The 19,518-nt window shown below is 34.2% G+C and overlaps 1 protein-coding gene across 2 annotated transcripts; it reads right to left on the reverse strand.

Moving 5' to 3' along the window:
• Positions 1–5,179: 5,179 nt before the first annotated feature.
• LOC111059301 lies at positions 5,180–19,487 on the reverse strand. 2 transcript variants are annotated; one of them, XM_022346935.2, is made up of 5 exons: positions 19,317–19,487; positions 16,281–16,436; positions 11,258–11,420; positions 6,374–6,575; positions 5,180–5,466 (listed from the first exon to the last, which is right to left on the reverse strand). In XM_022346935.2, exons 1-5 carry the CDS (start codon positions 19,382–19,384, stop codon positions 5,438–5,440), a joined length of 618 nt encoding a protein of 205 aa, XP_022202627.2. In that variant the 5' UTR covers positions 19,385–19,487; the 3' UTR covers positions 5,180–5,437. The 2 variants fall into 2 exon arrangements, with proteins under 2 accessions (XP_022202627.2, XP_039281451.1); XM_039425517.1 differs by having other exon boundaries at positions 6,458–6,575; positions 19,317–19,473.
• Positions 19,488–19,518: the final 31 nt, after the last annotated feature.

Consider the following 19,518-nt stretch of genomic DNA (forward strand, 5'->3'; position numbering starts at 1 on the left):
AGAGGAATAATTAGACAGAGAGTGAATAGATGGTGCTTGTCCATTTCTGATTTCTGAAGTCTTTTCAAAGTTCTGAGTGCATTTCAAGGAAATGACATCAGCACTATTGCAAATATAGCGCCGTCTAGACCAGTGAGTATAGAGTATAAGATGTAAGAATGTATAGAATGTATTTCATTCTATACTGACAGTTCTAGACTGGTACAGTGATTGTGGTGCTGTGTAAAAATAAAAAAATCTGGTGTCGCACACTCACACAACTTTCCTTGGAAATTGATCACCTGACGCTAGTGTTCACGCGCATCTCAAGTCTACTAATTGGTTTCAATACAAGATTCGAATAAAGAATTTCAAGAGACAATGAATGGTGGAAATCGCTCATCAATATAATATCAAACCGTAAAGATAGGTATTCACATTTTAGTGTTTAATATCCTGGACGCAAAAAGTTACTAATCAAGAGGTTCTCAGGAGAATGAATAAAGAACCGGAGCTCCTGAATACCATTAAAAGTAGAAAACTCCAATACCTCGGCCACATTATGAGGAATAGCTCAAGATACAGACTTCTGCAAGAGATCCTTCAAGGAAAAATCAACGGAAAAAGGGGACCTGGCAGAAGGAGAATTTCATGGCTGGCAAATGTGAGGCTATGGTTTCACCAGTCATCTGCAGAGCTGTTCCGTAGCGCCGTCGACAAAATCAGGATAGCCATTATGATCGCCAACATCCGAAACGGAGCAGGCACGTGAAGAAGAAGAAGTTATGAAGTTTTTGGATAATTATCTGTGATACAGAAATATTGCTCGCCTGGAAACGGATAGATTATTCATCACATGATTATATGCTTATTATTATCGTTCCCTAGCAACCTATGTTAAGCGTTTATATATTCACTGCTGAGAGAAATTTATGTGATAGGTAATATACCTGAATAATACTATTAAATACTATATTCGAATAAAGAACGAGTGACCCAAATGAAGCGATTAAAAAAAGAAAAAATCTGGTGTGGCGCACTCAAACAACTTTCCTTGCCGTTATGAGAATTGATCACCTGACGCTAGTGTCCACGCATATCTCAAGTCTACTTATAAACAAAGATCTGAGCCAGCTGGTGACAGGACAAAAACGTTGGAGACACACGAAGTCTGCCATCTCTCCATAATGAATGATATAATAGAATCAACAGTTTGCAATTGAATAATCACATTTTCTCGAATTTCGAGCTTATTTTCAATTTAAGGTGGCAATGTTACTAAACATAGATTGTATAGATTTTCATGTTGAATCTTTTCCACTTGAAATTTTTGTTCAAATTGTATCTGAAGCCTGATAATTGGGAAGCTTAAATCAAACTTTGCATAGATGGGGTGGAGCTCCTGGATTTTTACAGATATGGGACTTGTGGCAGTTGATAGAACTTATCATAATGACTATTTTAAGTATAAATTTGATCAAAATCGTTGAAGCCGTTTTCGAGAAAATCGCAAAAAACCCAAGGCATGCGGTCAGATTTTAGCATTTCTTTTCATGCAATAGAAGATAGCCACTCCACAAGTTGCACGTTATGCACCTCCCTTTTGTAAACATTTTTCTGGTGACATTTTTCAAAGTTTTTTGATTTGGATACTATCAAGTTAAATAAATGAAACAAATTTCTAAGGAAAGATTTTTCCATCTGTTCTACTTTTTGAATAACGAAACACATTGAAAAACTAGCTATTCATTTAGTAATCTGTTCACTGCTATTTACATTCTATCTTAAAAGATGCTCGAAATGCCCTCCTTCTCTCGTTTGACAGTGTTACAGACTGTCGTTAAAGTAGGATGAAATGTAAATAGTAGTAAACAAATTATTATAAATAAATAACAATTTTTTTCAATATATTTCATCATTCATTCAGAAAATGTTGTTCTATGTTTCATTACTTTACAAATCATTTCTTTAAAAACTAAAACTTTAATCAGCTGCCATTTTGGATACAAGTATCATAGAATATTTTCATTGATGCCATCTTCCTTCTTTAGAAAAGGCCTTTGAAATGATGTGTGTTTACATTATTTAAAAATATTTGAGTTACCACCAATCATTTCTTTAAAAACTGAAACTTCAATCGCTGCCACCATTTTGGATACAAGTATCATAGAATATTTTCATTCATGCCATCTTTCTTGTTTTAAAAAGGCCTTTGGAATGATGTACCACACAATGGGTGTTTACATTTAAAATATTCGAGTTACAAACCCTTATGAGGGGTTGAAATTCAGTTGTAAGTCAAAAGGTAGAGTATTCGACCAATAACTTATCCTGGAAGTAACAGTATTATATCTACATCAGTCTTCAACTTATTAAAGAATTCCCATATACCCATAAATATGACCCACTCTGTATATAGTGAGGTCCACGTTATAACGGCAGTATTTGTCTGAAATTGGTGTTGTTATCCTATTACTATTACCTAACCTAAACTAACCTATACGAAAACCTAACCTAACCTAATTTATATTACTAATATAAAAAGCCATCTGCTGTTAATACTGAGAAAGTTCTACTTTCTGAATAAATTTCTCACTATGAGTGTCCTGAGGCAGCTACATTTTGCACTTGTGGATTCAGCTACGGTATAAGTTGTTGGGGCTCCACTTACATTATTTACTTGAAGCCCTTGATAACTATACAAAAATCCATAGTTCGTGCCATCAAGCGAAGGAGGGTAGATTTGAACAATCTTTTCCTATCTTTCAGAGTCTCAGATGCTTGCCTCTCAGATATATCTTTGTTTTCAAGGTATTGTATATGTTTTATGTTATGTCTGGAAACTGTGGTCATGCATTGTTCAGGGATGTTCCTAGTTATCAAACTAGGAGAGTGACATCTGATTTACTAAGACTTCCTAAATCGTATACCACTTATTGTTTCCAGAAATCGTTTGTATTTCTCGGCCCCAAGTTTTTCAACAATATTCCTCTTGAAATAAAGAGAACACAAAATCGACTTGTTTTTAAAACAAAAGTTCTTGGATGGCTTAGAGGTCTTATGCCGGACTATCTAGAGACCTTATTCAATGTGGTTTCATAGTGTTGAGTGTGAGATCTTCAGTTATGCAAAAATAGACCAATTGACAAAGGAATTTGGAGAGAATGTTTTGAACACAGTTTTTGACTTTGCAGCTTTGTTGGGACCAGTTAGGGGGTGAAAATATCAAAAGTCCCCATCCCTACCCCTAAATTCCTTTGTCAATTGGTCTATTTTTGCATAACTGAAGATCTCACACTTAACACTGAAGCTGCTGCAACAGTCGTGGGGATGTGCGTAAACTTGTGACATTATACATCAAATTGAAGAGAATTTGATGCTCTATAAGCTCATGATCAACATGGATTTTTCCCATCGATATTCAAAACGTTATAAGAGCAAAAATAGCAAAAAATTGAAGGAAAATGTGTTTTTTCAAAAATGTCACATCTTTTAGAGCGGATATCTCGAAAAGTAGAAGACATATAGAGAAACTTGTTTGATCAATATTGTAGGAAATTATGTAAGCTTTAATTTCTTATGAGATAGTAATGTCTGTAAAATGCATAATTTTCGAGTTATATGCGAGAAACCAAAAAATGGTACCTTATTTGAACCACCCCCACCCCCTTACCACTGGGGGTAGGGGTGGGGACCTTTGATATGTTCACTTTCTAACTACCCTAAACAGAACTGCGGGGTCAAAAATTGTCTTCCAAGCTTTTCCCTCTATAACACTTCTTTGACTGGGCTATTATGCTAATGAAATAGTCCTACTTGGAGCACAGTGGCTTCCGAACACTCTGTACAATGCATTCAATATAATTTATTTTATTGAGCAACTCTTACCTCTAAAATAGAGAAAAGATAGAAAAAGTTCTAGTTTGCTATATAACAACAACACTACCAGCTGAAGGTCCACTCATCTCTCATCATCGTCCGTCTCATAACCCACATATTACCCTGACCTAAAGTGAGGTCCACGTTATAATGGCAGATAGGAGAACAACGTTGCCGATCCTCTGTCTTGTCAATGCCTTCTAAAACGGTAGCTGATACAGGTTCATGTAATATTAACTGTTTATTCTCGTTTAAAATAATCAATCATTTTTTATTCAGAAATAATTTCAATAATTTCATAAATGAATGTTTATAATCGAGCAGGGGCGTCATTTAGGGGGGGGGCAGGGGGAGGTCCTAGCCCCCCCCCCCACAAGAATCAGATGAATAATGAAAATGCGGGTCTATCTACAAGAATCCTTAGAAACTCATACTGATTTAATTCTTTTTTTAAACAGCAGTAGTATGATTCCTTCTACAGTACCGTACCAACAATGTAGCAAAATTGCCTTGAAAGTAGTATGGCTACGGGTACGGAGTAATAGAGAATATATTTTTCTCTGTGGTATAGTTGAAGCTTAAATATAGAATGGATACAATTATTGATGAGGGCACAATAAGTGAGTTATTGCATAAATTTCAACGTCGGAATTAACAAGTTGCAAGATGTCACTGTGAAAGCAGAAGAAAGGGCACAATCAGACAATCAAAAACGTATGTACAGAGTTGGTGAGAATTATGGGAACAGATTAATGTTTCTTTAGCTTTCTAACTGAAAGTGATTTTCCAATTAGAATATGATCCCCAATAATGAAATTGTGTAAATTGTAATTGTAAAAGAAAAATTTATCTGTTTCCATGATTTTTAAGAAATCTATTTCAGTGTATTCCTACTTTAGGGCCTCTCTGTAGGCCTATATTTCTAATGAATATTTCATGTATATATGTATATGTGTGTATTGATACTTCAGTCGCATTTGTATAAAACTGGAAAAATTAAGCATATTTTATAATAACATCTTTGAATGTAACTTTTATGGGGGAAACCCCAGGATCCTCTATCCTTTGGGGGTATTCCTTCCCCCCAGCCACTCATACCTCCTGGTTTTTGCCCCCCCCCCACTAGCAGTTTGGTGTAATGGCGCCACTGTAATCAAGATGACATATTTTGTTAAAATACGCTCTGACAACAGAGCAAAGCGAGAAAGAGATAGCGCTATCCGCTTTTTTGAATGATAGACAAGGATAACATTATACCATTGTTAATCAATAAATGGATTTTCACAGGAAATTTGTGACATAAATGAATAGTACATTCAAATCGTGAAAACTTAATTTTTATTGGTTCTTGAATTATTTCTAGAATGCTCACATTTGATAGAAGGTTTTAAAATCACATTTTACATGAACTACAATGTAATACAACTACACAACCAATATCTAAACTATACAACAATTTTATAAACGTGTATTGCAATACAGAAATTAAAAACCATCGAAACAAAACTTTTAAAAACAAGGAAGATAAGAGACAATCTACTTCATAAATGAAAGAATATACTCTTCAGAATAAACTTCCTTAGAGTGTTACAATTTTCACAGCACCACCTATAAAATAAAGAAAAAATATTACACACAAAATCTTGTAAATTAAAAAAAATTGGTTGTAATAATGATATAGTATTCAAAGTTTCCAGAGCCTTGAATATTGTCTTACAACATAAATTTGGAAGGAAATAAAATAATTTATAACCTGAAAATTGGAAAAAATAAATCAAAACTGTACAGTATTTAAAACTCAGATGGGCTTATACAATTTTCCTATAAGTTATAGGTCATCAGGCCTTTATAACATAAATGTTACAAATATTCATGTAATTTGTTGCACATTTTTCATATAACTTTCGTGTTTTATAATCTTTCCCAATCTGGCAACTCTGTTATTTCTTCGGTAGGAGAGTCAAGTCTCAACCTATTTTATACAAACTATATGTAGTGACAAATTCAGGGCTTCCATACACAAGTTTTAAGTGAATGCTATGCAATAATTTCAAGTAAATGCTTTGAATTACAAATATCCTATTTTCCAAAATTCTTCAGTCTTGCTGAACCACTCAAATTAGTTTAATAATAATTAATTAATTTCTTTGATTGCCAATGAATAGCAACCAGAGGGATTTATTTACAAACTTATTGGTAATTAGAAAAATTATTAAATTATTTCATCAAATCTACTAATCCTTTATCATTAGTATAAAAAAGAGATTTCAACTATAGTCTTTAGTCTTCATTACTTCCAGTTACTAGTTGAATAGTTTTTGTATTTCTATATCAGGAGTGTTCAAAATTAGTCTACGAGATTTAATTCAGGGGCATAGAGAAAGAATACCGAATTCTCTATTTTATCGGTGATAAAAATGATGAATAAACTAGGGTAGTAGTTTTGGAATTAGGATTTGCACGCATTGAAGAAATGCGATTTTTGAGAGTAATATGATAGAAAATCATCACTTACTGAACATTCTTTCTGCGTTCCAATCGTTATAGTTTCTGTAAGTTACCACTCTTATTTTGACTGTACTTTTACCCTTGTTTTCACCTGATAGGATTTCCACCCGTTCAGCTTCCAACCTTTGATCAAACAAGGTGGCCTTCGACACTCGTTGTTCACTAACCGAATGAATTTGCTCCACTCGGTGGAAGAAAAAATCAGCTACCTGAAAGTAAAATTATAGTATAGCTTTGAAAACCCAATGCAAAAAGACCCCTGTTACAGTATGGGATTTATTGTGATGTTGTAAATAGTATGCATTATAACATGGTTGTGGATAAAATATATTTTAATAAAATATTTAATTTTTTACACTTTTCTATTTTTGTAAATATCACAAAATATATATAGTAATACAGAATAGTATCCTATACTATTAAACGAGCAACGTCTGTTTATATGTTTAGATGTTTTTATGTTTGTATTTCACCGGATCTCGAAAGCGGCTCTAACGATTCTCACGAAATTCAGAACATAGTAGGTTTATAATATAAAAATTCGATTGCACTAGGTCTCATCCCCGGGAAAACTTGCTGAATAACATTAAAAGGATAATTATTATTAATCCTTGGAAAAACAGCTGATAATAATTATTTCGATGGAAGTGAGTGAGCGAGTTCATGTGTGTGGGACTGTGTCAAAATTATGACTCAGCTGTTGAACTTTTGTAATCATTTAATCAGGTACTTAGTGCCGGTTGCAAAAAAGCCGGGTTATTTTCAATTCTGATTGATTCCAGTAGATCCATCTTTTTGAAATAGTCTTCTCTGATTTGTTTCACGTGGAGTTAATCAGGATTAAAATTTAACCGGCTTTTGTGCAACTGGGCCTTTGTGAGGGAGAATTTTTGCATTCCTCTGGGAATTAATCTCAATTTACTGTGATTGGATAGAACATATCTGTATGAATGTTATGAATGTGATTATGGTTTCTTCTTTCGTAATAATTTTTTTATGGTTTTGTACTCCAGAGTGAAGCTCGGTCCCCGATATTTCAAGCTGAACTGAAGCTATACAGACAATTGTTTTTCTTTTTTGTAAATTCATTCATACAATATGCGACCCTCAACAAAACGTCTTGACTTATTAATTTGGATTCTAATAATAATTTCAAAGAATGAAAACATTGTTTCAGTTAATTATTATGTAAGTACCGGTAACCAGTACAGTACCATAGGTATCTTAATAAAGACATAAAAGTTAACTTGGTAACATATTTGTACAATATTTCAATTCTACCTCACTTGGTAAAAACAAAAATCTGGTGTGGGGCACTCACACAACTTTCCTTGCCGTTATGAAAATTGATCACCTGACGCTAGTGTTCCCGCGCATCTCAAGTCTACTATTCAAATATTTGAGCCAGCTGGTGACAGGGCAATAACGCTGGAGACACACATGAGGTCTGCTATCTCTTCATAGTGAATGATTTAATGGGAACAACAATAATTTGCAATTGAATAATAACATTTTCTCGAATTTGAAGCTTATTTTCAATTTCAGGTGAAAATGTTAATGAACATAAATTGTAGAGATTTTCATGCTGAATCTTTTCCACTCAAATTTGTTTCTTTAAATTGTATTTGAAGCCTGGTAATTGAGAATCTAAAATCAAATTTTGCATAGATGGGGCGGAGCTCCTGGAATTTTTACAGATATGGGACTTGTGGCAGTTGATAGAGCTTATCGATGACCATTTCAGGTATAACTTCAATCAAAATCGTTGGAGCCGTTTTCGAGAAAATCGCAAAAAACCCTGTTTTTGACAACATTTTCGCCATTTTAGCCGCCATCTTGAATTGCATTTGATCGAAATTGTTCGTGTCTGATCCTTTTATTGTAAGGACCTTACGTTCCAAATTTCAAGTCATTCTGTTGATTGGGAGATGAGATATCGAGTACACAGACGCACATACACTCATACACACACACACACACACACACACACACACACACACACACACACACACACACACACACACACACACACACACACACACACACACACACACACATACAGACCAATACCCAAAAACCACTTTTTTGGACTCAGGGGACCTTGAAACGTATAGAAATTCAGAAATTTGGGTACCTTAATTTTTTTCAGAGAGCAATACTTTCCTTACCTATGGTAATAGGGCAAGGAAAGTAAAAACGATTATAAGTAAGTCACAAATAGCTGTTAATAAATAAAAATCGAGCCTCAAATTTTGACATTCGATAACTTTTTTATGTGTGCACCGAATTTGATAATTTTTTTAGTTGTGTTTGTTATGTTCAGGAACAGGTTTATGGCCTATCAAATTTATAATCCAACTTCATGACTCTTTCCTACGGTCCTTCAAAGTTTACATGTAATCCTTATGGGAGAAGATTTGTGAGCTGGCCACACACAGAAATAAAAATCAGCTGTTATAATCATTGCGTCATCCAACAGCCGTCGGTAGATCTGTTTTTACTTTCCTTGCCCTATTACCATAGGTAAGGAAAGTATTGCTTTCCGAAAAAAATTAAGGTACCACAATTTCTAAATTTCTATACGTTTCAAGGTCCCCTGAGTCCAAAAAAGTGGTTTTTGGGTATTGGTCTGTATGTGTGTGTGTGTGTGTGTGTGTGTGTGTGTGTGTGTGTGTGTGTGTGTGTGTGTGTGTGTGTGTGTGTGTGTGTGTGTGTGTTGTGTGTGTGAGTGTATGTGCGTCTGTGTACACGATATCTCATCTCCCAATTAACGGAATGACTTGAAATTTGGAACTTAAGGTCCTTCCACTATAAGGACCCGACACGAACAATTTCGATCAAATGCAATTCAAGATGGCGGCTAAAATGGCGAAAATGTTGTCAAAAACAGGGGTTTTCGCGATTTTCTCAAGAACGGCTCCAACAATTTTGATCAAATTCATAACTAGAATAGTCATCGATAAGCTCTATCAACTGCCACAAGTCCCATATCTGTAAAAATTTCAGGAGCTCCGCCCCATCAATGCAAAGTTCGATTTTAGATTCCCAATTATCAGGCTTCAGATACAATTTAAACAAAAAAAATCAAGTGGAGTGGATTAAGCATGAAAATATCTACAATTAAAGTTCAGTAACATTTTCACCTAAAATTGGAAATAAGTTTTAAATTCGAGAAAATGTGATTATTCAATTGCAAATTATTGTTGATTCTATTAAATCATCCACTATGAAGAGATAGCAGACCTCATGTGTTATTGCCCTGTCACCACCTGGCTCAAATCTTTGAATAGTAGACTTGAGTTGCGCGGGAACACTAGCGTCAGGTGATCAATTTTCATAACGGCAAGGAAAGTTGTGTGAGTGCGCCACACCAGATTTTTCTATATTATTTCCTCTGATTCACAACTTTTTAATTCTAAAAGTAATGCCGCGGTACAAACGACATCCAAACTTGGGTCGTAATGCTGTAAATTTAGAATATGAACGGGAAAATCAGCAGCAAGGAGATATTTCTTATTACTATTTCATAACCAGCAAGCTGCATTCAACTATATATCTAAAAATACAAATATAAATACAATATTTATCACACCGTTTCACGCCATGCCCGATTCAGTGTGGGTGAGTTCTTCCTTCAAACCAAGAAGCACCTGGATGCAAAATGCCGCATCGTGCCTCCTCAGGTGTGCTTCCAGCTAAAGTTTGTCATGAAATGCATTAACTATTTGGCGGTACGAAGTTCGCCGGGCCAGCTAGTTAATAATAAAATATTTATTTATTTCACTATAGTTTATAAAGAATACGAACTACGAACATGATTATACAAAACTGTTCCTCAGCACTCATATATATATATATATATATATATGGCGAAATGGCAATAACTCACTGACTGACTCACTCACTCACTCGCAGAACTAGAAATCTACCGGACCAAAAACGTTCAAATTTGGTAGGTATGTTCAGTTGGCCCTTCAGAGGCGCACTAAGAAATCTTTTGGCAATATTTTAACTCTAACGGTGGTTTTTAAGGGTTTAAAGTTCGTCTTTTAGCATGTATATTATTCTTATCCCAATCTCTTAATTATAATTGAAATGTCCATACCATATGTTAATGTAGAACTATAATCTAGAGAGAGTACCTCTTTGAAACAGTTGTTAACTGGTAACTAAATTAATAATTTTGTCAAGTTTGCATTAAGTTGAGTTGACTTTGTTAGGTTGGCACCAAGTTGAAGATTGAAATGCATTTATCGCGGAAAAATTGATTGGGCACTGCTACTTCAATCAGAGCTATTCCTGGAATATTATATTACTAGCCGTCAGGCTCGCTTCGCTCGCCATATCCGTTTAGCCAGACGCTTAGTCTGGACAACCGACTGGATCGCCCTAACATATGATAGAAATGCTCAAATGAAAAATGCAGGCGAGCGAAGCGAGCCTGCTGATCTCATTCTTGGACGATCCAGTCGGGGGTCCAGGGGGCGGAGCCCCCTGGTCAGACGGATATGGCGAGCGAAGCGAGCCTGACGGCTAGTAATATATAATTATATGATTTTAATAAGACCCTTGCTAAGCACGGGATATCTGCTAGGCTATTATATTTTTTATTGATTGTGTTTTGTGCATCATTGAATAGATACGGTAAATATAGATGAATATCCACTTTAAAAAAACTTTAATAACGATATAGTAGAATGAATTTGAGGTGTATAAACGAAAGAAGACTACATTGCTGAGAGTAGAATCAAATAAATATCCACTTTTAAAAAACTTCAATGACGATATAGTAGAATAAATTAAAGGTGTATAAACAAAAGAAGAGAGTATAGAATAAAATAGGTATAAGATCAAATTTGGAAGAAAAATTAAAAGCTCATGTTATTTATACCTGTGGACTAGTGCAAATGTAGAAATAAGCCTCAAAGCGAGTCCAGTAATTCGTGATATCCATGATATCCGACTGCGTGTTTTTCGTTCTGATTTTGATAACGGTAGTGGCGGGAAAACTATCGTCTCCAATGGTTGGATGTCCTTTCGTCATTCTAATACATCTGTAATATAGATCTATGAATTAGAATTGAAATAATGGCTTTCTAAAGTCAATTATAATAATAATAATTAGTTTATTTCACTGCATTTTTACAATAATTGGTAATACAAATACATACATTAAACATAATGGTTGAACATTACAATTGGTAATACAAATACATACCTTAAGCATAATAATTGAACATAGATAATAATATTAAGCATGTAACAGAAAAAACCACAGTGCATTCCTCTTTAGGCTAAACCTGTGTTGAGGGATGTCTCGCTCTCTAGTTGAGTCAACTTAATTATAATACAATAACAATTTTGAGGTATCAAACAATAAAGTAAATTTTATACAATAATCAGTGTGCTTTCCACAAGATGGGATTATGAATCTTTAACAATAAATTACCCAGAAAAAAATAAGTAAAAAAACATGCCAAGATTTGAATGAAGACAGCAAAAAAAAAGTAAATAATATCACACCTCTATTAAACGTTTTTCTTCATAGAAGCGATTAAGTCTATTCTTAAACAAATTGTAACTGGGTGCATCTGATATATCTGATTGCAGTTTATTGAAAAGTCGTGGTCCCTTAGCAAAAGCATGTAAGGAGGCCACTCTACTTCTTGTGAAGGGTTCTTTTAATTTATTAGCAAGATTTCGACGAGTGGAATATACATGTTCATCCATAACTGGAAACTCTGAACGTCTTAAATACACAAACTTCAAAAGATTTATTTCAAATAGGGTATCAACACTAAAAACGCCAAATTCTCTATACAATACTTCGGTTGGATATCTTATGGGTCTCTTTGAACATATTTTTATTATTCTTTTATAAAGAATTATGAGAGGTTGCAAAATTGAACTCCCACAACTTCCCCAGGATACAATACCATAGCAGATAATTGACTGTATCAGTGCCAAGAATACCATTCTTAATTGATAGATAGGAAGGACATTCCTTAATTGAAAGAATTTATAAATTAATTTTCTAAGTTTTGAACAGATGTATGAAATGTGCGAGCTCCACCGTAAATGTACATCCAATACTACACCTAAATATTTTATTTCATTTTCTTTCTCTAATGTAGGACATCCACAGCTGTTGTATGGACTGGCGCAATTTATATTATGTGATACTAGTTTACAGTCAGTATTATCTGGAGGCAATCCAGAGGACGACAATGAAAAGGGAAGAAATCTAGTTTTTTTGAATATTCAAATGTAGGAGACTATTCTTTAACCAGGACTTGATAACATCAAAGCATTTATTAGCTCTCTGGAAGGTGATTGGCCAAGTTTCCCCCCAAACTATAGCAACTGTGTCATCCGCAAAAGAGTACAAGGAGCAATCCCCTAGATTTATATTTAATAAATCATTTATGTATATTAAGAACAAAACTGGCCCAAGCACTGTTCCTTGTGGAACTCCAATATTCACATTTAATAGTCCACTTGTCTTTTTATCAAGCCTAACTTTTTGTCTTCTACAATTTAAATATGATTCAAAGAATGACAATGCAATACCTCTTATTCCTATTGCTTCCATTTTATCCATTAGAACTATGGTCAACTGTGTCAAATGCTTTTTGTAAATCCAGAAATATTCCTAAGCATTTGTCCCCATTATCTAATTTGCTCGAAATTTCTCTTGTTACTCTAAAAATTGCATCGGATGTACTCATACCTTTTCGAAATCCATATTGATTACTGAACAAAATGTTGTGTTTTTCCAAATAGGATACCAGCCTCGACTTTACACACTTTTCAATTACTTTGGATATACTTGAGAGTAGGGAGATAGGACGATAGTTACCAAGTTCAGTCCTACTACCACCCTTATAGAGAGGAATAACTGTGGCTATTTTCATTTCATCTGGAAAATACCCCTGTTGGAAGCAAAGATTTATAATATGCTTTAACGGGTCACATATTGCTGAAGAATTTTCTATCAGACATTTTGAATAGATTCCATCTACTCCCGGAGCAGTACCTTTTTTAATCCCCAATATGTTATTTCTCACCTCACAGGCCGTAGCTGGATAAAAGAAAAACGACCTACAAAATGATCTATCGACCTTATACTGGATATGATTTGGACTTGAACCTGTCTCTTTGACCCTATTCGAAATTTTCTGTCCAACATCAATGAAAAATTTATTAAACTCTTCAGCCATTTGTTCACTTTCAGTGGATTTTACTACTTCACCATCAGGTATATTAATTAAAGATTGTTGTATATCGCCGACTTTATTTAATATTTATGTTACGCACATGGAAAACTTTGGTGGACTCAGGTATACAGCTCTCACCTCTCAACCCATAGTTTTGTGAATTCAATTACGTATGCGGATGACTTAGTGATAATTCAGAGTAATGAAGATTCCTTACAAAAATCAGTTTTCATGTTGGACAGAGTTGCTGAAAATTACAATTTGAGAATATCAGTTATAAAAATCAAATCAATGGCATTCAAAGGAAAATATTTGAATTTATTTATTGCTTCATACAGTGTATGATTACAAAGTTTTTGAAAATGTTCCACAAAAATGAACAGAGACAGTTTTTCACACAACAAAACTTATATATAGTTCCATATTATTCTTTCTACTCATAATAAAAAAGTCCAAGGTATCATTGCTGGCATGTCAACAGTCCATGATGATATTATTCTGAGAACACAAAAGATCTTAGTCTCAGCATTCGACACATGAAACTAAAGACGTCGTTAATTTCCGGACCATCACTTATATATTTAAAATGTCGTTTAGGCAATTCAGAGAGTATTTCCTCAGATATTTTTGTCTGAAACCGCTATATAAATCACAATGTAGAAAAATGTGCTCCAGCGTTTCGTCTGCTTCAAAGTCACCACACAGTAGACAAGGCAATTGAGGGTTGATTGTATACTTGACACCTCTCAAGTGGAGAACGATGGCTTCAGTATGCATGGGAATCCTTATCTGGCTAAACAGTCTCACTTTATAATGTGGTAAGTTGGTTGGATTCAAGATATGGAGCGATGTCATAGGTTGTCAACTGATGGTAGGCCTCAAGAAGAGGTGAATCAATTGCCGCAGCCGCATCCAAATTATACAATTTCTGACGAAAAGACTTGAATATTTCTGCTTTATGAACCTTTATTGCCACTTGCCCGTCTTGTTGTGCCCATATGTGACCGTAGCCTATGTCCTCGAAGAATTAAAGGAAAATATCCAATCAGAACCAAAATAGAATTGAACGGAAAATTAATAGAACAAGTGAAAAATTTCAACTATCTTGGTAATGATGTAACATAACAGATATTGATGTATACAATAAAATTTCAAAGTTTCAGAAAATATGTGGCACTATACATAGAAACCTCGAGAATAAAACAAGACAAGAAACCAGATTAAAGTTCTATAATACCATAGCAGTTCCGACTCTCCTATATGGAAGTGAGAATTGGATTCACACACGTAGAATGGACAGTCGAATTTAAGCTGCAGAAATGAGGTTTCTAAGGAGTGTATTTGGCTGCACTAGAGTTGATAGAATCAGAAATACTGATATAAGACAGGTTTTATTGGTTGCTCCTCTACATGAAAGAATTATTCAAAATAGACGCAACTGGTGCAGTCATTTGGATAGAATGCCACCTGGAAGAATTCCCGTTGTAGTCCAAAACTATAGACCTACTGGGAGAAGAGATGTAGGGAGGCCAAGAAAGAGATGGGTACCGGAACAGGTTAATTAATAAACCTTTATCCCTGAAGTGAAGATGATGATGATGAATAATGGCTTTCTTTCTGGATTCAAGCAGTAGTTGCACACTACACACATTCATTTCTTCTACAAAATAAAGAATCATCTATATAAAAGCGAAATGGCAGTAACTCACTGACTGACTCACTCACTTACAGAACTAAACATCTACCGGACCAAAAACGTTCAAATTTGGTAGGTATGTTCGATTGGCCCTTTAGAGGTGCACTAAGAAATCTTTTGATGATATTTTAACTCTAAGGGTGGTTTTTAAGGGTTTAAAGTTCTTTTAGCATATATATTCTTCTTATTCCAATATCTTAAAATTATAATTGAAATGTCCATACCATATGTTAATATAGAACTATAATCTAGAGAGAGTAACTCTTTGAAACAGTTGTTCTGGTAACTAAATTAAAAATTTGGTCAGGTTGGCATTAAGTTGAGTTGACTTTGTTAGGTTGGCACCAAGTTGAAAATTGAAATGCATTTATCCAGGATCTCCTAAATACCAATTTATCCAATTAGGCAAAATTAGCGTTTTCTCAGCTTTTCTGCGTTTCCTCACCTTTTTCAATAATTGATGGAAATATATTAAAAAAAATTAGTACACTGGTTAGCTGAGGTGGAAGAATTTTGTTCGCCAAAGATACGCCGATATAGTAACAGGTGTTTTTCGAGATCAGATTGACATAATACGTTCAAATTCTGTACAGAGGTTCCGCTAAGGTCTACATGCAGGCGAGCGAAGCGAGCCCGCTGATCTCATTTTGGACAATCCAATCGGGGATCCAGAATTCGGTACAGAGTTTTCCCTGAGGCCTACATGCAGGCGAGCAAAGCGAGCCCGCTGATCTCATTTTTGAACAATCCAGTCGGGGGTCCAGGGGGCGGAGCCCCCTGGCTAGACGGATATGGCGAGCGAAGCGAGCCTGACGGCTAGTAATATTATAATTATGACATTGAAGGAAGAACTAGGCTGTGCCTGTACTATTTCTCTCCAAAAATGTTGATAAAATTCTAATGTTGTCGAAAGGTTGAGGTTATGATACGGTATCAAACATTTAAGTTTAGATCAACTCTTGAGAAACTGGTATGCTATATAATAGTAGGCCTATACTCACACAGCTCTGTCAATGTATACCGCAGTGTTCAACTCCGGTGGGAATGTAGAATTAATAATTTCTATCTCAATTCCGATTCCGGAACCTGAAATTGAAATGTCCAAAGATCTTATAGGATTCACCATTTCCTCTTTACAAAATACTCCGTTCCAATTCCTGCAAAGTAATAATATTGTTGGTTATCCATCTTGTTTTCACTATTATTATTACTATCGTATTTAATTAGATTACTTACAAAATAGCAGGTTCATTCAACAAAAATGAAATACAAGGTTGCATACAGAACCAAAAACTCACTGAAGAAGATCTTGTTCCCACACAACACACCTCAACATCAATACAATAGACCAGGAATTTATAAACTAAATTGCACAGATTGCAGCAAATTTTACACAGGTAAAACAGCTAGAAATTTTAATATAAGATTTAAAGAACACACAAGAGCCATTACCCATCCTTCCTCCCATTCCACCTTTGCAGAACACATTATCTCCACTGACCACACACACCCTGACATAGACAACAACCTCGAAGTACTCCATTATCCCCACAAAAGCAGAAAATTAAATGTACTAGAACAGTTTGGAATATACAAATATACCAAACAACAGCCAAACAATATTCTAAATGACCAAAACAACTTTTCCTCCCACAATCTGTTTGACAAACTCATTTAAATCCTCCTCCATCAACCACCAAAACTTCTCTCCACCCCCACTCTGACCAAATTTCACCCTCATAACCTTATTAATACTTCAGTCTCTGTTTGGCTTGAAAATGTGCAATACCAGCACGAAACGGACGTCGCCACATAAAAAAGTGAGGGTATTTTCACTTAAAAGTTTTATCAAATATGATAGTAATATTTTAATTGTTGAAAAAAGTAAAAAATAAATAGAATTATTAGAACATAGGCTATAAGTAAAAAAACTGATTAGGTTATACTACTTGATATTTACTCACTAACTATAATACAGTTAGTTGGAAAAAATCATTAATTTTTTCAGAGCCATATTACATTCAGAGTCCGGTCAAACTATCAGAGGTGTCAAACTATCAAACGACAAACCGAAAAACTTCAATAAATAACAACCAAACTCATATATAGTGAGGTCTACTTTATAATAGTAGTGTCTAATTAGCAATAGTAGTCTATTGCTATCCTTGTCTATCATTCAACAAAGCGGATAGCGCTATCTCTTTCTCGCTTTGCTCTGTTGCCAGATCGTATTTCAACAATGTAGAATTAATGATTAATTAGCAAAATATTTCATCCTTATTATGATAATTTATCATGAAATTATTGAAAAATATAATTTCTTGCTTAATAAAATATAATTGATTATTTTTAACGAGAATGGACAGTTATAATATTACATCAATAAACCTGTTTCAGCTACCGTCTATAGAAGGCATTGACAAGAGAGAGGATCGGCAACGTTGTTCTCCTATCTTTCTCCACAGCCATTATAACATGGAACTCACTATTGTAGCCTACATTTCAGAGAGCTGTGACACTGGGAGATTATAGTGAAGTCCAAGTTATAATGGCAGTGGAGAAAGATAGGAGAACAGCGCTGCCGAATCCACTATCTTCCAAAGCTGATACAGGAATATCTGATGTAATATTTACTGTTTTCTATTGATACAACTCAACTTAAATATTGATTGCAAGCTATTAGAAACTTCAATTACCCAAAATTGGTACAAATAAGTCACCCCAGTTTACCCTACCTATAGTGAAGGTCCACGTTATAATGGCGGTGGAGAAAGATAGAAGAACAACGTTGCCGATCCTCTGTCTTGTCAATGCCTTCTATAGACGGTAGCTGATACAGGTTTATTAGGCTGTGCAAAGGCTAGAAATAAACTTTCTACTCGTGATATTTTTCAAAGTTTTTCGATTTATTGTATATCATCAAGCTATCAAAATGAAAAAGTTTTCTCAGGAAAACATTTTTTTCCGATTATTACTTTTCGAGATATGAGCGCCTGAATTTTGAATTTTTGGGACAGAACATTTCAAATCCGGTGAGAGATAAATCCATGAGATTTAGAGAATAGATTCTTCATGGTATTGTTGATCTAGTAAAACGAAAATTTTCTGAAAAAATCAATTTTTAAGATAGTTATTCAATTTACAAAAAATAACCAAAAATAACTGTTAGTTAGTTATTTTTGGTTATTTTTAGTAAATTGAATAACTATCTTAAAAATTGATATTTTCTAAAATTGATATAATTAAAATTTTTTTTTTTACCATAAAGAATCTATTCTCAAAATCTCATGAATTTATCTCTAACCGGATTTGAAATGTTCTGTTCCAAAAATTCAAACTAAAAATTTTCTGATAATATCAACTTTTAAGATAGTTATTCAATTTACTAAAAATAACTTTCAGTTGAGTTATTTTTGGTTATTTTTAGAAACTCAACTAAAAGTTATTTTTGGTTATTTTCAGTAAATTGAATAACTATCTTAAAAATTGATATTTTCAGAAAATGTTTATCTTACTAGATCAACAAAACCATGAAGAATCCATCCTCTAAATCTCATAGATTTATCTCTTAACGAATTTGAAATGTTCTGTCCCAAAAATTTAAACTTAAGGCACTCATATCTCAAAAAGTAATGATCGGAAAAAATATTTTCCTGGGAAAACTTTTTCATTTTGATAGCTTGATGTTATACAAATCGAAAAACTTTGAAAAATATCACGAGTAGAAAGTTCATTTTTAGCCTTTGCACAGCCTTAATATGATATTAACTGTTCATTCTCGTTTAGAATATTCAATTATATTATTTTATTCAGCAAAAAATTATATTTTTCATAGTTCCAAAATTGAGATGAAATATTCTGTTAATTAATTTTAACTCTACATTGTTGAAATTCGAACTGGCAACATATCAAAGCGAGAAAGAGATAGCGCTATTCAATCTGTTGTATGATAAACAAGGATAGCAATACCATTGCCAATCAAACTGCCATTATAACGTGGGTATCATTATAGTATAAGGATATGATGAGATACTCACAGATCAAAATACAGTCCTATGAGGGCACTCATACCAAGTAGTAATATCGCCAACTGTTTCTGCTGCATTTTTCACTTTATATCAGTAAAAATATTTATTTTATATCTTCAACTCTGACTGAATATTCTAAAAGCTTCAGTGATAAACTGAGCCAAGCATCAACGATTGTACTTCGACAGATACAGTTAACAATAAATTTACT

Source organism: Nilaparvata lugens, chromosome 4, assembly GCF_014356525.2.
Source record: "Nilaparvata lugens isolate BPH chromosome 4, ASM1435652v1, whole genome shotgun sequence".
NCBI classification, from domain to species: Eukaryota; Metazoa; Arthropoda; class Insecta; order Hemiptera; family Delphacidae; genus Nilaparvata; species Nilaparvata lugens.